General features: G+C 40.5%; 2 protein-coding genes across 2 annotated transcripts; both read right to left on the minus strand.

Annotated features, from left to right (window-relative positions):
- Window positions 1-2,111: 2,111 nt before the first annotated feature.
- Window positions 2,112-10,288, minus strand: cacul1 (CDK2 associated cullin domain 1). Its single transcript, XM_012834208.3, has 8 exons — window positions 9,829-10,288; window positions 9,500-9,626; window positions 9,215-9,317; window positions 8,971-9,066; window positions 8,715-8,817; window positions 8,081-8,170; window positions 7,696-7,834; window positions 2,112-3,549 (listed from the first exon to the last, which is right to left on the minus strand). The coding sequence occupies exons 1-8, from the start codon at window positions 10,265-10,267 to the stop codon at window positions 3,510-3,512; spliced, it is 1,137 nt and encodes a 378-aa protein (XP_012689662.2). The 5' UTR covers window positions 10,268-10,288; the 3' UTR covers window positions 2,112-3,509.
- A 197-nt stretch (window positions 10,289-10,485) lies between these two features.
- On the minus strand, window positions 10,486-18,199 carry sirt1 (sirtuin 1). Its single transcript, XM_012834224.3, has 9 exons — window positions 17,773-18,199; window positions 16,118-16,246; window positions 15,584-15,822; window positions 15,289-15,441; window positions 14,324-14,471; window positions 13,963-14,042; window positions 13,687-13,873; window positions 12,952-13,470; window positions 10,486-12,648 (listed from the first exon to the last, which is right to left on the minus strand). Exons 1-9 carry the CDS (start codon window positions 18,101-18,103, stop codon window positions 12,248-12,250), a joined length of 2,187 nt encoding a protein of 728 aa, XP_012689678.2. The 5' UTR covers window positions 18,104-18,199; the 3' UTR covers window positions 10,486-12,247.
- Window positions 18,200-22,556: the final 4,357 nt, after the last annotated feature.

The following is a 22,556-nucleotide window of genomic DNA, read 5'->3' on the forward strand; positions in this document are numbered from 1 at the left end:
AAAAAATAACACAGTATCATTGTAATATATATATATAAATATATAAGTTTAACTCCAACTCGATAATATGTCAAACTAAACATTAGGATCAATTGTCATACAAACCTGTCACAACTTAAATGCAAGAATGATGGACGTGTCACCCAGATCATGGAAGAGACTACAAATGGCTCAACAAAAAGTTCCAAATTTCTTTCGGCAATTACACATCTTAAAATGTAGTTGATTTAGATTTAGTTGGGATTCTCTATTCTAAACCTTTGCACTCACGACACATTCAAACCTCCTTTAACATGCTAAAGGTTGCTTGTACGTCGCTTTGGATAAAAGCGTCTGCTAAATGACTGAATGTAAATGTAAATGTAAAGGGCATAAGAACATACGATATATAAAAGACAGATGGAAGCTTTGTGACATTGTGGACACCAGGTTAATGCTTGTACTTAAAAGCACTTCATTTGTTTTGTCTTTCAATGCAAAGCAGGTGTCAAAAGCAAACACAGAACCCTATACTTTTCTAACAACAGTAAGTAGACCCATGAGGCCCAAACATTAGTAGGACAAAATTAGGTTTAAGTTGTTTACAAACCAGTATTACACTTTCATATCCAACCTATCACAATGTGTGATCTATATCATTGATTCTCTCTGATATAAGACGTATCTGACTCGCTTAATAGCATAAATCCCTTGACACAGTAACACATGCACTCACAGATATTAAACAAGTTTTTGACACTGGCCCTCAGTCGTTATTGAATCCCGAAACGGGATAGGGCCAGCAGATGCTACTGACACTCAAATCAGTGCAATTAAGAGCAGCAGCAATGCCCTTCCAATAGACCTGCTGTGGCAGCTGGTGTGTACATTAATCCTTTGCAAACAGAGTCCAACTCTCCCAAGTCATGCCTAATTATAGCGTGGGGTCACTTTACACAAAAAAATCAGGGAAAATCACTTCGCTTCATCACTCTGGCACTCTGAGACAAATGATAACACATCTAATCAGTGATTCGATCAAGGAATGAAAGTGTCCGAGCCTCAGGTTCACACTTTAGCCAAGGGAATGTTATGCGAAGGGAGAAAACACTACATCACACGCTACCCACCCCCTCCGTGAATCAGCGGAAATAGACACGGATCAAACCGGAGTGAGCTCGCCCCTATCCATTTGTTCACCTAGGTTCCCTCTAGTTACCGTCACATTAAAGTTTGCATTCCCTCTACAGTTGTGAATAAAGGGCAGTGCGTGGGAGAGTCCGTACGGGACGACTGCATGCACATACCAAAACAAACAAGTTAATGCAATCAGCAGTGCAGCCAGGGCGGCGGATACTATGACCATCAGGTATTGACAGGGAATGAAAGGGGGTGGTTTACCTTTCTCTTCAACCCAGAGGAGGCCGTCCAGAATCTGGCAGTCCTTGAAGCACACCTGTGTGCGTGTGTGGTGTGTGTGTATGTGTTTTTTTCCCCGTGGCTGAGCGTATTCCGGGGCTGTCAAGAGAAGGCCCCCCAGGAAAAAAACTGGCCTGCGGGCAGCTGCCCGTGCTTCCTCTACTTTTTGCACAGAGTTAACCTTGGGGTTTGAAGGGGGAGATATGAAGGCAAGTAGCTGGGGCAACCTGTCACCAGTAAAAGTAGCAACATTTGTCAGCACACTGGTCGCAGGTTATTTTGGGGTGGCCTGAAACCATGTGCCAGGGGAGCGCCCCTCCTCATTGGCCAGGCACACGCAGTCGGTAAAGGGACTCCTGCACCAGAGGAGCACCTACGGTAGTCTGTCAAAAAGACTCAGCTCTACAGAATTAGAAATGCCCTCACTAAGCCTCTGGCACACTAATGTTAACACAGCAGATTACTGGTTTTGACTAACAGTGTTGTCACGTAAACAATGCTTCAAGGGACTAACACAACTTCTCAACATTCTGAAAAACAGTAAAAACATCATAGCAGTCAAACAATAAAGCAATCAAATGTCAGTAATAAGATTCAAGAAAGCCCTGGTGTTCAGAGACTAAGTACTGAAGTAATAACATACATGTTACCCCACAACTTTCCATATCATTAAAGGCTGCTGCTTTAGAAGGATGTATATCGACACAGACATGAACTTTCAAGTGTGTTTAATTGAAACAAGTAGTCAAACTACACATGATTAGAACATAGGTGAGTCCACAACATTCTATAAAGAAAACAATGGTAAGCAGTACTTTGGCATTGGATTACACCTAAAACAGTGCAAATACCTGGGGGTACTCCACCTGGGTGAGTTAACTTGAAGTGGTAAACCTCCTAAAATGGCTTCTCTAGGGCTTAATTCTCCTAGCAAAACAAAGCCATAGGGCTCTTCTATTAGGAGGTTTACCACTGACTCTGAGTTAACTTACACAGGTTTGTCACTAAATCTTTTTGGAATACCTCCCTGAACACACAATTGACTGAGGGTTTTAAAACACAAACTCAAACAAAAATCAAACAAAAATCAAACACAAAAAAAAACAACATATCCAAACAAACAAAACAAAAACAAATCAGAATTTGGCAACCCAAATGTTAAGACACATGAATGAATATAACAAAATATAATTTCCTCCATCAATGATCAATACAACACAGTTTTCATATTGGATATCATCGGTCAAGAATTTCATATTCAAATCCCTGTTAGCTTATAGTGCTGCATACCGTGTAATCAATCTTTCACATGTGGCATGCAAGGACATTTGAACATTTTCACAACAGTTATAAACACTAATGCTATTATCCGTCACATTTCCTGATATGACAGAGAATCACATTCTGAATGCTTTAACAAAAGTAAATGACAGCAGCATATATGCTCCAGTCAAACTTGCCATCTTGAATGTCTGCCGATTTAGTTGATTTAGGTTCAAATTCTTTGAGGTATCTCGTGAGGAAGTATGATTTCTCAATACTAAGCCACAAAACATGTTGAAGACCTCTACAAAGCTACTAACACTAAAACTCTACAACTGCATTCAACAGCTTGCATACTGCTGTTCCAGAGCTGTCCTTAATGCACTCGGTGGTAGTGTAAAAAAAGCAGATTGAGTATGCACAAAACAGATTGGACAGATTGAGTATGCACAAAACAAATATTACAATGATGCAGGGAATCTATAAATTAAGGAGAATTTGTTTTGGAGTATACATAATTATACAAAAAGGCACGCCTTCAACATCAGGACAAACTTCTTTTTGTTGAAATGGCAAATCATACAAATCATCATCAAAGGTAAATCAACCAGTTTTGTGTTGTGTTACGAGACATCAGATAAACAATCCTGAGAATAACTGACAGGTATAGAGTGAGCTCTCGTCAACTAAACGTTGACACAAGCATCTAAAGGATCGTCATGGTAACGTGATGTAAATAAGGTGATGCAGAGACAGCCTGTGTGGATAGAGAGGCCAGTGTGCTTCGTCAACTCTTCTGTAATATGTACTTCTTTCTGAAAATGATTAAATTCATGTAGTGTGAACTGCTAGGATTCCTCACTTGCTCTCTTGCGTGACTGGTCCCCCCTGTGAAATGGCAAATTAAAAGATCAAGACCAAATAACAGATACATTAAGGATAGGTTTACATGACTGAGTACACTTAAAGTGAATGGTTGGCACCCTTATGACAAGTGAAAGGGGCTGATGAAAACTCCTCTTAATGCTCAGCAAATGTTGTCTTTACTCAGCAAATAAAGAAAATATATAAATTCTATATGAGCCCATTACCATAAAAAAAAGTCACAGGTGTTCACAAAATAAATTCTATTCCGAAAGACATACAGTATGTGTCATAATTATTGGCACCCTTTTTCTAATTTTGTGCAACCCCCTTTTCCTATCAGTCTTCTCTTGTAATGACCTACAGTATAAGACTTGAACACAGAAGAAGGGATTTTCATCCATTCGTCAATGCAGAATCTATCCAGATCTTGCAGAGAGTCCTGAGTCTATTGGATTTAGGTCAGGGGCCTGAGATGACCATGGCAAAAGCTTGATTTTGTGTTAATTTAACCATTTATGAGTGGATATTGATGTGTGTTTTGGATCGTTGTCCAGCTGCAAGATTCAACTACGACTTCTTGGCAGAGGCAGCCAGATTTGAAAATCACCTGATACTTCCTGGAATCGATAACGCCATGTATGCAAACACCATATTTTCCACCATATTTAACGCTCGGAATTAGGTGCTTTTCTTTGCAACCATCTTTGACTCCAAACACAAAGGTGGGTTTGGAAATAAAGAGCTCAACACCCCAAGATACTACCAAACTCTGTAATTCTGAAACTGTGGTGTATGGAGATTTTGACCATCCTTCTCACTGTAGGTGCTGACAAAATATCCTTGCCTCCACTTCCAGGCTGGTTCATAAACTTAAACTTCTTAATGATTGCCCTAGCTGTTGATTGGAATGGAATTTTAATTTCTTGCATCCATTCCCTCATTTGTGCAAGTCAGCACATTTTTGCCTTGAATGCTCTTGATTCAGTGAGAAGCCTTGTTGTATGCAAAGTTTGTGCATGTTTTTATTACAGACAGTAATAAAACTGCCAGTAAACTGTAAACTGCCAGTGCTCATGTTGCCAGCCCTCCCCTACCCCCTATCCAGTTGTACAGGGGTTTGGAAGCAGGTTCCTTGTTTCTTCAAAAAGGTTTAACAACAGTATTCAGTTTGAAATGGAATGCTGTGTACAATAATTTGCACCCAATACATTCACATCAAACTGAACATGCAAAAGTTATCTAATCAAGGGTCTCTCGACTGTTCTACTTCACACACGTTATTCTTCTGCCCCCACCCCACCTACTGACAGGCCCTCAGCACCCCCTGAAGCAGGGGCGGACTGGCCATCGGGGATAACGGGGGAATTCCCGGTGGGCCGATGAGGTTGGGATGGTCCAAAATACCAGCCCACTACCACCACCAACCAGCCCTCCCTATGTCACCGCCGGCACCTTCAACTATTTTCCATACTACTCAGAACACGTATAATTTCCTCCATTAACTATACTAATTTAATTCACTGACTGATTTTTATACTCCTCCTCGCGATCTGTATTCACACTCATGGTGCCTATTTTTCAAAAATGTTCTGAAGTGTCTTCTGAAATGTGTTCTTACGGACTTCAGAAATTCAACATAAGAAACGATCTCCACCTTATTAATGAACACCTGAAAATGGGTTCTTACACAGCCGAAGTGTTCTCAGCTGTGCGGATTGAGGATGAGGATTCTTAAATTAAACGCACCTGGATTTGCATACACGCCCCGCCAGGGCACGCAACCGTAGTTACGTGTGCCGTCAGCCCTTAACACGGAGCGGCCCGTGGGGCATTTGGTAGTTTTGAGGAATTGCATTTAAGAAAACTCTGGGCCATTTACGACTGTTATTTCGCGTGACAGTGACAGTGATACAAGGTAAGTTGTGGCGTTGAATTGGCCAATGTTAGCTTGCTTTTCACAGATGAGGTGACGTTCACTACCAACTAGCCTAGCTAACTTTAGGTAGATAAATGTCCAAAATTGAGACCGTTATGATCTGGTAAAATAGGCAAGCTGGCGCTGTTGTCATCATCGAGATGATCTATTTTAACATGTTAGCCGTAGTCACTTGTTTACAATCGATGAGCAAGCTATCCATGGTGGTAGTTGTAAAGAGGGCAATCTTATAATTTCTAATAACTTATGTAAAATAAGTTAACCAGCTAGCTTGTTATGCTAAAATCACCGTGTTACACACAACACTAACATTATAAACAATGTTAATATGTTATCTAGATTAGATAGTGAGGTCATAATAACACATGAGTATACTGATATTGTTTTTTATTGTCATGTGACTATAATGCACCCGGGCCAGCAGAGTTAGTTTAGGTTCTGTTACTTAACTTATTGTTTTATGCACCTTCAACACCCCTACACACACACACACAATCACACACCCAGCATGCAACACTACTGATACCACTGATGTTCACACCCCATCGTATGTTCTATTCTGTTAATTTCTACAATATAGTTCATACTTATTCTACCCTCTGATTCCAGTTTCTTTATTGTGTGGATATTCATTCCTTAAGGTTCTGTAGTTATACGTATAACCATCTGATACTAGCCCAGAGTTAAGCCCATTCATCTAGCAAACTATACCTACCTTGGAGTGTTACAATAGCCAGTATAATTTTATTCCATGTGTCCATCCAGGCAAATTGGTGGATCCAAATGTTATTTAAAAAAAACAACATATATGATGTAATTTCTTTGTAATCATCCAAAATAATGTTAAGTGTATGGGTATTTTTCCAAGTAGGCCACTGACTGGTCGATACGTGCGATGCATTGAATGGGCAACGCGCCGTGTAGGCTATTGAGTGGGCAGCGCGCCGTGTACTGAGTGGGCCGCGCGCCGTGTATTGAGTGGGCCGGTCTGACACTAACTCCCGGTCCACTTTTTTCCCCCAGTCCGCCCCTGCCCTGAAGTCCCCTGAATAGCCCTTAGAACTGCAAAGCCTCTTGTTCAAGTCTATTCAAGGGGTTTGTCTTGCTCACCATCCATTTATCCATCCACCCACCCTCATCATCAATTATGAATCTAGGGTCTTAATAGATCTAATAATTTCCTTTCAAAGTTTGCAACACATCAATCAAAGCAGTCAATCATTCGTGACATCCTGCATAAATTATTGTTGGGGTTTCCTACAAGGCTCGGGCCCTTTTGAAACTCCTGCTGTCAGGATTTTCACTTGCATTTCCTTGCAGCACGTTGCAACAGCTTCATGAGTCACAGAGTTCTTGTAAAGAACAGAAGAATGTTTCCTCCTTCTAAACCTCTGTGGTTTAACCTCAGTTTTTAAAAACACATCTGCAGGGTTTTGACTCATCTGACATATACCCGTTCCAGCCAATGAAACGAACATGGATACTCCTAATGTCAACACACCGCGACACTTTAAACACCTTCCATGCCTGGGCTTCAGAATTTGAACAGATTAAAAACTGAAAACTGAAAGCAGACAATCCTGGAGTCAGCCAATTGCTAATCAGGGCTAATATCGGGGTAAAAGTGGTGTAGTCTAGAACCACACCACGCCTTGGATCGGAACCCCCAGGGAAGGAGGAAAAGAGGACGATCAGCCCTGACATGGAGAATAACTCTACAGTCAGAAATCAAGACCACCGGCCAATCCTGGGGAGAGGTGAGGCGGATATCCCATGGCAGAGAGAAATGGACACTTACAGTGAAGACCCTATGCTCCCAACGAACGAAAGGGGAAAGGCTATCCCCAGTTTATCACATTTTGTAGACAAGGCTGAGCATCTATCTCTTCGCGGTAACTCTCCATTGGCTTCAGAGGAGTCCTGAAGAGCACAAACCCTTAGCTGCCTTGGACTGTTTCCCTGAATTATACATGAGCCGTTTTTTTTTTATCTGCTAATATAATGCCAAATAATATCATAATTGTATGAGCTATTCCGTTCTTTTTAGTGTAGTAGTTTTAGACAAACTACAAATGACAGCCTTTTCTAGAAGTGTTGATAATAAAATAGGTCCTGAGGACTGAACCCTCCGCTCCCCAATATGTCAACATAGAACAAACAACTACAGCGATAAGTAATTAAGTCCAAGCATTGTGATCAAATGTTTGTGATAAGTGCAGCCTCTTACAGACCTGGGGAAACCCTTCTGAGAGAGCTCCATCTGCAACTTCTGGTCTTGGGCAGCGTAATCAGAAAGCTGTGATTCCACAGCCGGAGGATGGATTTGAGGAATGAATTGGGAAAAAAGAGCTGGGGCGAGATTGGACCATTCTGTATAGTGAGGGGAAGGCATTAATATCACGAAAACAAACTACCACCTTACACTACAACTCATACATTCTATTCTAATAATTCATAAACACATTAGTATAAAAACTATACAACAAAAGTCACACATTTTTACCTCTATTAGTTATAAAGTACAACAAATATGATTAACAGCATATTACAGTATCAAGTATACTATGTGTCTTAGTAAGTGAACTTTAAACCATGTTCGTATCTGCAGCCACTCACCTGGTCGAAGGGCATAGAGACCCTTCACAACATTAGCCATTGTTGATGGCCTGACTTGAAAAGGCATGGAATGGGCATTTTGGAGAAGAGCTAATGACAAAAGCAACACAAGAATGCAGATGTATAGGATGTAGTAACCTTTCACATAAGAACTACAAAATGAACAAATCTGACACACTTCTGACACATCTGACTTGTTTCACATATAGTTACTATTTCCATTTTCTCATACAAGGAGATGATGAGGCAGATTGCCCACACTTTAAGCTCAGTCTAAGTTCACCACAGATCTCTCCAGCACACTGACTCTCCAACAGATTTATTACAAATATTGTTTTTCAAGTAGCTGTTAAATAGATTCAAATAGCTGTTAAATAGAAATGGATGTGTGTGTGTGTGTGTGTGTGTATTAAGTCACAATTAAGCCAGAGAAGTAATAAAGAGTTGTACAACATCAATCAGCATTTGAACAAAAGTACTATTTTGACAATTGACTCCAGTCACCGTTCTACATGCATTTGGGCTTCTTATTCTGAGCAAGGTCACAATGTAGGCAAACGTTGTCAAATAGTGACTGCTGACTGCTGACGGCTTGAGCACATAGGAGACAGTTGGAGGAAAAGAATACACTTACGTATTAACGTGTTCACATGTTTCTCTGCAATGTGATCAGAGAAAAGCCTCATAAGAATATCCCTTAGGTCCTGGTTTAGCTTTCTTTCAATGTAAAACTTGTTCTACAGATCATGAAAGATAACAAGATGACATGAGATAAGATAATCTTGTGAGGGGTTTGTTCATTTCAGTGTGTTGTACATTTGACATCAAATACATTAATACCAACAAAAGAGATGCAGTAAAGGATTTCACAGTGAGGTAAAGTGAGTCACCATGTAGATGAATACAGGAACGATGCACTGCAGAGCCGCTGTGTACTGAGTGAGGGCGAGGTTAAAACTTTCAATGAAACCATCAGATGGAGTGCCCTGGTAAATATACAAAATCAAAATCAGACATGTCCATGTCAGGAATTCTCTGGTTACTGACAAGTCATATATTCCCATGGCCTCTGCATGATATACTGAATACTATGATTTTAATAGGAGTAGAAATGACTTTGGTTAGTGACCTTACCAAGAGCTGAGCAGAAACCTGATCAAGGTGACTGGAAATCTTCCATACCAAATCATTGTAGAGTAGTTCTGAATGTTGCTGACATACACATTTATAGACATGGCTGGAGGAACAATACAATACATGAAAATGTCAGTAAAACAAATGAATAGGCCCACATCTAACAAAAACACAGAGTGTGCGGTAGTCTTAGTCTTGTGTTGGCACACGCTACAAAAGAGAGTACTGTGTGAATTGGGATCCTGCCTCTAATAACGTGAGAGTGGCCTGAGGTAGGAGTCTTACCTGTATATCTGTTCATACGATATGGAATTGTGGTCGGAGGGGCTCTGTGTCAGCAGGTGCTCTATTGCACACTCCAGCTTTGGCCAGTAAATATTCTTATAATCCTCTACAGTCATTGAATTCATTACTAGATGGAGACAAAAGGAGACATCTTGAGCGACCGGTAAGCATAACAAGTGGGCTAATGCTAACTGTGAGATCTGATATTCGTTTCAGTAAAAAGATTTAAGTTCATGAAAACGTGGGCAAGAATCCGAGCAAGAACATAAATATGCCGGTCAGGCCATGACCAAAGTCAGCGAACGTTTTGGGGCATGGATCACACTTACAAAACTTTGTAGCCGAGTTGAGGGTTAGTTTGCCAGGCGTGGACCCCGAAGCACCGGGACTGTCTGTGTCGCTTGTTTCGCTGCTGATGCTACTAGAATCAGAATCCATGTACCGTGGTTCTCGTCTGGGCGGAATTCCACCGCAAGACCCCGTAGGTTCTGTGCTAATCATGGGCGAGCAGAAAAGTTGGGCTTCATTTGACAGTTGTGCTCTCATGAAGGTGTAAGCATCTCTGGTGCCATCACGATAGTTGTGATTGTGGTCATCTAAACGCTCTTCTTCCATTTCCTCCATGCTGCATTTACCTGTTGTGGTCATGTACCGAAATATACATTGAGTTATGTTTCTAAAACTGCTATATACAGAGATCACAATTTGCCATTTGCACAGCGACTTCCCTAGTACAGCCGATGGTGAGTTTGCGACACTTTGCAGCATTCATTTCCGGAAAGGGGTTGGTTGGGAATTGTAGTCTTTTGACTGACATATTTACATCCCTTCCAGTTTTTCTTACATACAACACTTCAACGTGTATGGGGGAACGCAAGTAGGCCTACTCCCCCACAAAGGATTTTGTGTGTACCTACTTTACAGGTTAGGTAGATCTGTGTCAGAGTGCGTTTACGGATAATTAACTCGATTAGATCACAATTGTGTTGGAGGTGTATCAATATTTGTTTTATTTTTCAGAAATAAACGCATTAACATATCCTCCGAATCGACACAACGGCAACCTGACACGTGTTGAAAAAGAGGGCAGTCTGGTCAGATAAAGAATTTAAAAAGGTCTGCAGATAACAAGTCCTCAAAGAATAACATTTGTGTTTGACAGGGCAAAGAAGTCCTACACTTTACACAGAATAAACATGTTGATGCAGATACCATGACAAACAGAGGAAACAAACCAAAGCCGCCGACATAAAAACAGCTTCGGGTCAAACACATACGGCTTGAAAAATAATAAATTAAGAGTGCACTTGTAAATGCTTTTATTCTTTGAGGTCAAAATTGACAATCATATGGCTTGCTGGTTGGAGTTTATAGTCATGTTCATAAAGGCTTTATTTCAAATATAAAACATATCCTCTATTGTTGACAAAAATGTCTGCTGTTATGGACATCCATTATCTAGTTTGCAAGTGGATTATACACCTAAGAACGTAGGCTACTACTTACCTTACCATAACTACCGCATCCCATATAAACCGTCCCTGCAGTGGTAAACATGATTTCACGTGTATCTTAAACATATATACATATACATTAGCAATTCATTAAAAGCCTAACAATGTTCTTTATAACTTCAACATGTCTGTATTTATAACCTTGTGCTTTCTCGGGCCATATGCATGCTAACGAATCTTTAATGGGTGCGGTGTCTTTCAGAAGGTGAAAATGAAAATTAATTTGAAGGTCACGATTAATTAAACCTTTTACAATTTATACGATCAAAGCAAAATGCGTTCACGTTTTTAATACAAAAGGTTTCAGTAGGGACCATCCAAACTCTTGCGAACCATAAAAGCAGTCGCAACCATCTCATTGTTGGTGGCAGTTTTTAAGTTAACCGGAGAAATGGATTTGTTCTTTTTAGAGAACACCAAACTTGTCATATAAAGATTCCTTTGAAACCAAAGTGCATCATGGCCAACGGACAGCTTATTAAATATGGTAAGGCTTCTGGTCAGGTAGACTTTCTTTAACAACAAATAAACAAACAAACAAAAAACTGACATGAAAAACAACACTGCCAACTGCTTGCTGGCTGTCTGGATTTAACAGGATTGGTTTTTCCTAAAGAAAACAAAAATCACCAATACATTAACTGTAGAGAGTAGCTGCCAAATGTCACAATGCCACCTGTTTTGCTTCAAAATCTTTGAAAGAAATTCAAAGACAAAGCACTTTGGAGGGTTTAATGAAAATTCTTGTAGAAGTGGAAATAAAATGTTCTTTGGTCTACCTATATGTTCCCTTTAGTCATCCCATGTCTGTGTGAATGGCCAGTTCAAACTACACTATTCATTGCCAAGAAATACCCCATGAAACACAACTGCCCTACATCCAGAGATAAACAAATAAAATATAAAAGTTAAAGGAGTGACTTATCATTCAACAAGTTCCATATTTTTCACTTTGACTTATGAAAACTCCACTCCCTCATTCTCATATATTCTCCAACCATTCCTTTTTTGATGTTGAATACAAACTTGCATGCACCTACCTCGGATGGCATTACGGCCCCAAATGTGAATATGCACAGTGCAATCAGACAGGAACAAACGAAACAAAAACATGAAGGTGGACTTGGGGGTGGCAGGGACTGGGTACAAAAAATATATATAAAACGTACTTCAGTACAACAAAGACTTGCTAGTGCTTGTGGACATGTAGTTGAGAGAGTGTCTCCGTTTTGTGTTAAAGGTCTGTGGGGTCTGGGACATTCACAGCTGCTGTACTGTTTGTTGGAGAGCTCAGCGTGGTGCTATCGTGGGTTTGATTCTCTGGCAGTTTGTCTCTAAGGCTGTTCTTTTCCTGCTGCTGCTGCTGCTGCTGCTGCTGCTGCTGCTGCTCTTCCTCCTCCTCTGCTGGTGTGCGGGCGCTCTCGGCGTCACCCTCCTCTTCCTTCTCGCACTCCTCTTCCTTCTCGTCCTCGTCCTCCCTCTCATCCTCGTCCTCTCTCTCGTCCTCGTCTCCCTCATCGCTGCAGCAAGAGTCATCGCTGTCGCATGAGCTGGATGTCTCGTCCTCCGAGTTTGAGTACACTTCGGCTCCATGGAAGATGTAGTGATTTGGTGCTTGAAATAGGTACTGAGAGCCTGTCAACATACAAATGTTTGGAGGTGGAAAAAGGCTCATGGTTATTTATATCAATACTTATTCCACATGGCTTTTCTACAACAATAATTTGTCTGAAAAAAATATATAAGAGAAGATTAGCCTACAAGCCATATGTGGACTACTTATGTATAACATGTGTCTTACATGTGAGAAGAACTGGTCTGTTTAATCAATAAAGGACTAGCACTATCTATCCTTAAGTCTTCATTAACTGTGCACCACAAACACACAACTTCAAATCACAGCTCAGACAAGCACAATCAATTTAACAGAAGTCTTACTCTCAAGGCGTTTGCTGATTGGACTATGAAAGACTCTGTTCATCCAGCATCGCCGGCGAGCCGTGTCTTTTGCTGCTAAGGCCTCATCTTTCTGTGCGTCTTCTGAGTCTTTTGTGTCTGGCATCTTTGTCCCCTCCGCACTGGAGGACTGTGCGTTTGGACAGTGTTCTGTGGCTTTCTCTGCCGTCTCTGTTGTGTTTGTCTGTGTCCCTGTCTCGTCTGGGGGCGTGGCGTCTGCGGGTGTGTGTGCGGGCTCCACGGCGGGCTGGACGTTGGCATCAGCGGAGGCGTCCTCGCTGGGCGTTGGCTCGGGCTGCGTGGGGGCCGGCCGTGGTGGCTTCTCGGTGATCTCCGTCAGTCTGGAAGGGGTGTAGCAGAGCTTTGCAAAGTCGGCACCCAGCCGGTGGCACAGCTCGTTAATGATGACGTCGCAGTCACCCAGAAGCTCCACGTCAAAGTTGAGGTGCGGCAGCTGCTCCCGGTTAATCAGAACCTGAGGCACTTCGTGTGGGATGGAGCCTGTCACCAGAAAAGATCAGAATGACTTACATGATAACACAAAGTCTCAAAGTGAGCAGAAAAATCTACACGGTATATAGTAGTTATAGTAGTATACTATATTTAGACCAGGGTCACTCAACACATGCAGCTCGTGTTTGTTTTTTTGGGAGCTCCTATATGCATACGATATTAGATATATGATGTTGGAATAAGGGACCCCTTCTGAAAACATACTTGGTATAAGTGCCACGGGTCGCACTTTTAAAGAGGACCCAATGACAATGAGAAGGTCCACCTCATCCTTGTCTTGCTTCATTGCCCTGTGGAAAAATTCTGGAAGGTTCTCGCCAAAGAATACAATGTCCGGCTTCATGATTGCGAGAGGGATGTCAGGTGGACACCTTGGACATCGAGGGACAACCTGCAACATGTCATGGTACTTCAGTCACAACCAAATCTGTCATTATTGTACGACCATTTTGCAGCAAATGAAGACATCATAAATCAAACCTGATTCAACACATCTTCAGAGATGACTTCACAGTCCACTTTGTATTTGCAGATGAGGCATGAGGCTGTGGCAAAGGAACCTGTCACGAGGGGGGGGGGGGGGGGGGTGAGTGAGCATGTTACAGCTGTTTCCTTTTAAAATTTCCTTTTTATTTCTTATTCAAATTTCTATTAATTTGTATGTATATACTTGATTCCTATTACCTTGCTGCTATAACATCTGAATTTCTCTCACAGGAATAATACAAGTTTATCTATTTATCTTTCTATCTATCTATCTATTATATATCCCATTACATTTATAATGATTTTTAGAGCAGGAGGACCACATTTATGGAGCTTGCTATAAATGTAAACATACCGTGACACTGGATAATTCGTTGTACTCCTGCAGCCTGTTCTAGGGTGTCAATGTTCTGTGTGTAGTTCCGCAGGAGCTTCTCCTGCTGGTCTAGCCCAGCTATGAATTTATGACACGGTGAAGGCTCGAATTGTCCAGGGTAGATCTCCTGCCAAATCAAAGTCAGGCAATCTTACATTAGTTACATGGCAAGGTAAGCCGTTGTACAGCTTAATTATTCCTGTGTAGCTCAACCAGAACACCAAGGATCTGGCAATATGGAGTGTAAGCGTTCAAAGAACAACAGCTGTTAGGCTGTGTATCAAAGCAGTGTCACAACCGAACCATCAGAATTCAATTGTATAATTATATTTTATATACGTGACCCCACAAATCATGCTAGAATCTCTTTAATTGGCATGCATGCAGTTTAACACTGGCCTTTACAAGCCCAAATATTGAACACCACAGAGCTGAGCGGTCACCATCCACTATGGCCTTGCCTGTACTAACATCTTTTGGCCAGCAGAGGGTCCTCAAAGACCTTAGAGGTGGACTGATTTTCATAACAATGGGGCTTAAATGTGACTGCCCACCTAGGGTGAGAAGAATATCCAGTTGATTACCATTCAAACAATAAATACACCCAACCATCCTGATAACATGTGTATCTCACCCGCTTCTCAAGTTGACTTGTAGAAGAGCACACCCGCTAGCTGAATACATCTAAATGTACATATATGTAGGCAGCTATATTTTCCCTCATCCATTACACCTTGAAGAACACAATGATTCCTCAACTAGCAAACTATTTTCATTTGCCGCTTCAGAATTTCTATGGAAATACCCAATGAGAAATGTCCTTACAGAACCAGCAGGTACCCAGTCACATTTCAGCTCCACTGACAGAAAAACCTCCTCATCTCTGTTGTTTTAGATAGAACACAGAAAAAAACAGTAAATGCTCATATTTATTTGAAACGTACCTTGGCAAACTTGAAGAAAGGCCTTGGATCACGTCTGAAATATTCAATGTCAAACATTGCTTGAGGGTCTGGAAGATCTGGAAAATCTATTGCTAGTCTAGCATATATACCATCCCGAGATCGGAAATCAGGTATACCACAAGAAACTGATACCTGTTTAAAAAAAAAAAAAGATACAAATATAGACTATGGTTAATTATCATTCATCATGACACTGGTAAACTCTTAATATATTTGCACTTCAGCAAAGACACTTTCTTTGGTGGACCAAACCAAATGCAAGTCAGTAATGTACCCCTGCACCAGTTAGGACGAGGATCTTCTTGCTTTCTTGGAGCAACCGAACAACATCTTCAAGGGTATTGATATCTTTCCTCTTCTTTCTTTTAGGTGGCTCGGAGATGTTGATGATGATTTGCCACAGGGTCATATCATCCAGATCGGGTGGAAGTACAGTATCAGGAAGCAAGTCTTTTAGGATTGTTCGAGGGTCTGTCTCCATCATGATGTGTTGCTGAATGAAACTGTAGGAGCCTGTTGAAAACATGAAAATGAGACATTTCCTTTACACCCTCCCCCCGTTACCATCACCTTCAAGGATTTCTGGTCATTCCCCATTAATTATGTATTAGTAGCTTCATGATTAAAATTCACAACATAGTAGAGGGGAATTAAAGCCTGAAGGCTCAAACTGGCTGACACATTCAATGTTCTGGCTAACACACCCAAACACAGTGTGCTCTGATTTCATGCTCAGGTTTTACCCTAAGGTGAATAACAGAGGATAGCATTGATGTTGTGTGCTAAGGTCTACGAACTTTCTTCATACCTATCTGAGGTCTGGGAGTCCAGTCACTGGAACTTGCGTGAGATGATCGATCATCATCGTCGTCTTCATTACCACAGTCTGGGGACGCAAAGCCATTCAGAGGAACCCCATTATCAGGATCAACACACTCTGTTGACAAAGGAATTGATACAAAAAAAAAAAACATGTATTTGTTTGTTTTGCATTCGGGGATGTGCCAACCACATACATCTTTAAAAAACAAAGTGTACAAATTATTTTTTGGCATCTTGAACAGTGCATGCAAGCTGTCCAAGAAGATATCTACTAAATGGTACATTATGTTGAAATCTGATGGAACACACTGCGATTGGTTTCCAAAGGAGTGAGTTACAACTTCAGGGGGAATAAAATAAGTTTGTATTTCCAAAATCAAGACAATAAGAACGGTACATGCGACCTATAACAACACTACAAATGTAAATTTGCATGACAACCAAATTTACTTGCGTATCACTATTCTACTGAATTTGAGCTACGTTGACAGCTAAGTCTGAAAGAGGACTGAGCACCCCTGGTTCTATCAAATGGGCAGTAAATACAGTAAGGCAGGTTAAGCCCAAGTTAATGCAAGTTCAATGGAAGGTGGACATTTTACAGATAACTACATCGGGTTCCAAGAGAGTGAGGGAATTAGTTTGTACTGCTCTGGTGTTGGTCGCGATATTCTAGGGACCTTTGCCATGAGGATTTGGGGACCATTCAACGTCGCTAACGTAAATTAGCCGTTTGGCCAACCGTGCTCATACCGGTCATCAGTATTGCAACTGCAAGACATGACTGGCTGCATCGGTCTCCAACTATTTTCACAGGTATCCCAAGTAATGTATCCTTTCAGTTTGCGATAGTTAGTTCCCTGACAACAAGTAGACTAGACAGGTAGTTCGAGTATTCTGTGCGGACTCCGAAGTAACTATTGACATTAGAAAGTCTGCAAGAATCACTGCTTAATAACGGAAGCATGAGCATTACAATAGACAGTTACACCAAATGAATCCTTCATTTCATAGGCATATTGCCTAGTCTTGCTAACTCAGCTGGTTATTCAGCGTTAGTTATTTGCGTCTCAATGCATACTCAATAGCAGTACAAATTGTTCGATTTCAAAAACTGGTTGTTGTACTTGGTGGTAACTCTAGCTAACTTGGCTGGCAACCTTTGTGAGGAAGTGTTCATTGACATTTGTTTCAACTAACTACGGTTGTATATGGCTAACGTTATTTAGCTACCGGGCTACCAACTAGCTGAGAGGGTGAAGTAACATTACTGTACACGAACTGCTTTATCATTTGTGGTAACTTGTATTCAATATTGAATTAAACAGAAAGTCGATGTCTGAGCACTGTACAAAAGCAAATGCTTATACATTGAATGCAGCTAGCAAGAGCTAGCTATGAAGCTATGTAACTGTACAGCTATGAACAGAGAAAAAAATCCACAACACTGATGGCCAGGGGTGCTATTGCGATAGCGCGTTACAAATAGCTAAGTTAGCTATCTGTTGGCAAGCCAGCATTTTTCGGACGGCAGCTTGTAAGATAGCTAGCTAGCTGGCTTGCCAGGCATTTAGTGCATCACGGAAATGGCCCAAGTCCGCCAAAACTTGAAAAGCTTGCTAACTTGTTAACGCAGCGTACCTGCAAGCTCCTCATTCGGCCCAGACACCGAGGTCCTTTCAATGGGTAAAATATTTTCACCGGGCTGCGGGACCAAGAGCCCATTGTCTCCGCCTAGTGTTGCTGTGGCCTGTCCCACCGCCATCGCCGGCTCAATCTCCTCGTCAGACCGCGCTGGAATCGCCGCCGCCCAATTCTCTCCGGTCTCTGCTCCGCACATTCCTCGATCTTTGTCAACAATTTTAAGTCCACAGCCAGTCAACATACCCATCCTAGGTTTTTTCAGAACAGGCTCATCTAAATCAGAGATGCTGGTTTTAGCACTAACAAGAATATTCTCTCCGTCCGCCATCTTCAACTCTACCGAGCCGCTCTAATGGCCCAGCGCTATAAAAATTCTTCCGTGCTCGACAGCTGGGATATTTAAATGGCGCATGTGACTTTCTCTTGCTCACCGCTAGTGTCCTGACTGCTCACGAATAAGTGTCTACAATGTAGCCAATGGAAAATAGGCCTGAATGATCAAACATAAAAATAATCACATACATAAAACAGAAGGTATAATCAAAATTGATATATTTTTTGTATTACTTTAAACGTTATTACCACATTTTATTTTACCTCGGTGGTGGAATTACCGTTCCAGCGACAGCTTACATTCAAAAGTGTTTAAAAGCTCGCCTTTTTAAACAGCATTTTCTAATTAGTTAATTTGTTTGAGGCAAGCAAATATAATAATGGTTTTGCTATTTGATATTATTATTATTACTGTTATTATTCTTAAACCTATATTAAAGAGGTAGTGAACACTTAAATGTATTTTTCGAGCAGTAAACCAAATATGACTGTACTGTTGTGAAACACATTAATGGTGGTGTTAATACCAAAATTACTAATAAAAAAAGGGGCATTTTATGGGTTGAAAATGGCTCAAAATGTCATCTACTGGTTCAAACCACTTGAAAGGCCAGTACTAACGTAAGAGTTCACCAGTAGGTACATGTCAGCCCCACTCCTAAACCCCATTTTTGGCATTCATCACCGTTTTGGGCATAATTCTTATTTCCCTGCTCACTTAGAGAAGGTCTTTGCTTTTTACCTCCCTGTTGATGATACAGCTAGTTTTTCTCAAATGGAAAAATTGTTCAGTGGTTCAGTGATGTGATGCAGAATGTGAAAAAACATTAAGAATGAAACCCTGGGAATAGTTAACCTGTCTTGGAACTATGAATGTATACCTTTACTAATTATTTGTCCTGTACTTGGTCAAACATGTGTTGCACTTTTTTGTATGTTTGTTTTGTGTTGTCTTTTGATCAGTTTGGTCTGTCCATTGTTTATTTATAATTTTTATTTGTAGTTGTACATGTCTGTACCGTCCATGTCTCTCTAAGGCCTCATATTGTGTCTTTGTTTTTTTAAAGTGTTTAATTAAATTGATATAGTTTTACCACATGAAACACTGTAGTCCTATTTCTCTGTTACAACCATACCCTACTATATACAGTTGGCAAGTGTATATTCCAAACTGACAGAAGTGAACCGTATTGCTTTAACCACCACAATCTGATGACCAAAAAAAAAAACACTACAAAATCAGGAATCTGCTTATATTTCTGATTAGCTTGTTTCTATACTCAAACCGTTTTACCATCATCTCCGTACTCCCTGCAATGACGACTGGTGTCACTTTTCATCTACTAATGGAAAACTAGTAGGAAAATATCCTACGTTCCTGAGAATAAAATCAGCATGTGAACAGGTTATTATTCATACACAGCCATATAAAGTAGGCTACACAGTTGCTGCATTTGATCAGAAATTAAGGGGATGAATATTTGTGGAAAACTGCCTTAGTTCAGTTTTGAGCTTGCTGTTTGTGAAGTTGAGTTACGAGCTGATCCAATCATTTAAAATATAAATTTACATTTATTAGTTTACATTGGGACATTTCAATGGACACAGTGAATGTGCACTGCCACTATTATACTAATACAATTAACAACAACCTGTGTTGGGCTCCTGACTGTCATGGGTCTGAATCGCGTAACACAGCTTAATAAGTAGACACTATAGTTTACATAGTGCAGCTAAACTGTTTAAGCTATTACTAGGGTTCCCCTGAGCTACTTGAGAAAAGGTAAGTTGAGGTGGGTCGTAAGGCAAAAACTTCAATTTAAATTTGAGTACATGGGTTTGAAAAGTTGAATATGTGACAGCATTTAAGTCTGATACTATGGAAGAGTTAAAGAGGGAAAGCTTTGTGTTTGTTTTCACTGTCGTTACTATCCACAGTTAAAACAAATCATATTCAGACTGAACTTGCATCATACACCAGAATGCAGTAAGACTGCTGGTATGAATGCCCTTCTGCAATATGCCTTAAGATTACATTGTTGCTAACAATGCTAACATGTCATCAGTCTGTGTCTATCTCTCCCATCTAACCCAACTTAAACTGCAAATTAACTAAACATTTTGTCCAGTATTTCATTCGTCTGGATTGGTGAAACAGGAGAGTACAAAGTAATACTGAATGTTTCTAAAGCCATGGATGAAAATACAGTAAAATAAGATGGAAAATACTGAACTAGAACAGCTCTCACTTCTACAAGTAAACATATCAATACCTAAAAATCCTCTGCATGTTTGATCTGTTAAAAACACAGACTAAGAAAATGTCACACAGGTAAAGCTTCTCATTGCATGGCAGGTAGCATGAAGGAGGTCAGGTGGGAGAATGGAACACTGATTCCCAACACCGTCCCATGACACTGTATTTTCTGTGTGTCAGTGGCAAACTAAGGAAGATGCTGGTTTCAAACATTCTTGAAGCAATAAGTAAAATCTCATTTGAAAAGTTAGTAAAATAAACATAAAATCGACAAAGACTTTCAACCACTTACACAACTTTAAACTCTTCAGTGAAATTGTTCATGCCAAGAATCTTGTTGGAATATTAAATACATTTTGCACATCCACACTTAAGCCTATTACACTTTAGGTCTTTTTTTTTTGTATTTATACCAGATGGGCTACAGTGCACTAGAAACCTCTTTATTGCATAGGTTGAAATTGGAGGGTGTTCATAGGGTGACATAAAAATAAGGGGTAAGGTCACACTGTTAATGACATCTTGATACACTTTAATATGTTCATCAGTTCAACAGAGAGAGCTGTGCAGAGCTGCCTCAAACACAGACTGAACAGCATAGATGTGTGGAAGGAAATATCGCAAAGACATAGAAAAGTCCATTCAAAACACAGTCACAGTCCTCATAAACTGGTGGAGACCAGCATAGGTTCCGGGAGCTTAGAGGTCCTCATTATGGCAGGAACTTCTGACCTGAGCTGTTAAAAAGCAACAGGGGACATGCATTTTGATCACTGGTGCAACAAAAAACGCAACAATATAACGTGGTACAAACGTGGTCTAATTAAATCTGCCACAACATATAATCTAAAATTATGTAGCAAGCAGTGCTGCGGTGGTAACCTTGTTGCATAACGCTTAATTTAAGCCTGAATATGTTCAGATAGTAAACGAAAACTGGCCGATTTAGTGTAGCCTACTACTTGCATAAAACATTAATTTCATGTCAATAATAGGCGACCACTCACCAATTAAAGTCAGAATAATAGATATATCACGGCCTCATGCCAAATCCAGCTTTTTCTGCGTCTCTGCTAGTTTATCTTGAAGCCTTTTCTTGCGCCAGTCCAGAAACTTTCGCCGCATTCTGTTGCCCTGCCAGCCGGCAAGGAATCCTGTTGCGAACGAGATGGCTATGGCGACTTGTAACGTCCTCTCCGACACATCTGCCATTTTCACCTCTGTGTATGAATATCACCTTAAAGCTATCTTTGTAGTTAGACAGGGTTTGTGGGTTGACGATATGCGACCCATGTGTACGGATTCACTGTCACGTGATAGGCTTTCTACAGAATGTCTGGTGGTGCAAAAAGTACGGGGTGACAGTTTGAAACGACAATTCCACAAGTGTAGGCTACTTTGGTTGTATTTATCTAGTACAAATTCATTATTAATATTGATCATTATATGTTTCATGTCCTGTGTTTTTCACATTTCTACAGAATTACAAAACTTAGACCGAGGACAATAAAAATAACAACAATGTAATATGACAACAGTGGGATTGTGTATAAATCCACTATAGCGAAACATGACAAAATAAGTTTAGATGCAATACAACATCTGAGTGATTGGTTTATTGGCTTGGCAACTTGTTTAATGAGACAATGTTACTTGAGCAACAATAGGCAGGCCTAACTTGGTTATCCATTTGAGGTATCCAAATGAGTCTATTTGCAATGAGGTGCTGCATTCAAAGCAACTAGCCTATTTCTTCACATAAATGAGTCTATTGAGAGTATGATTTCTGTTGGGATGACCAGAATTATAGTAGGTCCAAAAAACATAAAGGTATTTAGATTGTTACTAATTGTAATTCCCATCCAACATTAATATAAACTTTAAAATCTTTTTTACTTAAAAAAAAATAGGCTACAACCCATTTATATTATTTGAAGAGGAGAAAATCTGAACTGTAGGCTACAGCATGCAGACTGCATCCATTATAAGACCAAATCATCTGTCCATCTTACCATCTTAACAGTAGTTAACTGGAGAGAGAGAGAGAGAGAGAGGGAGGGAGAGAGAGAGAGAAGAAGAAAACCATTTGCACAAAATGTATGGGTAATTTGACAAATTGGTATATTGCAACTAGAGGACTATTGGTCCAAGTTTAATGTGGAAGACATTCCTCAATGGGCCGTGCGAATGT

The sequence above is a fragment of the Clupea harengus genome, chromosome 13 (assembly GCF_900700415.2).
Source record: "Clupea harengus chromosome 13, Ch_v2.0.2, whole genome shotgun sequence".
Classification (NCBI taxonomy): Eukaryota; Metazoa; Chordata; class Actinopteri; order Clupeiformes; family Clupeidae; genus Clupea; species Clupea harengus.

Bases quoted from the DNA above. Each gene is read 5' to 3' on its own strand.
- cacul1 (XM_012834208.3), bottom strand. From the start codon at position 10,267: ATGCTGCAAAGTGTCGCAAACTCACCATCGGCTGTACTAGGGAAGTCG. The intron at 9,318-9,499 runs GTAAGACTCCTA...TTGTTCCTCCAG, and splicing joins TCGTATGAACAGATATACAG to CCATGTCTATAAATGTGTAT. The intron at 7,835-8,080 runs GTGAGTGGCTGC...CTCACTATACAG, and splicing joins TCTCTATGCCCTTCGACCAG to AATGGTCCAATCTCGCCCCA.
- sirt1 (XM_012834224.3), bottom strand. From the start codon at position 18,103: ATGGCGGACGGAGAGAATATTCTTGTTAGTGCTAAAACCAGCATCTCT. The intron at 13,874-13,962 runs GTTTGATTTATG...GACATGTTGCAG, and splicing joins CTGAAGATGTGTTGAATCAG to GTTGTCCCTCGATGTCCAAG. The intron at 13,471-13,686 runs GTATGTTTTCAG...TTCTGGTGACAG, and splicing joins ACCCGTGGCACTTATACCAA to GCTCCATCCCACACGAAGTG.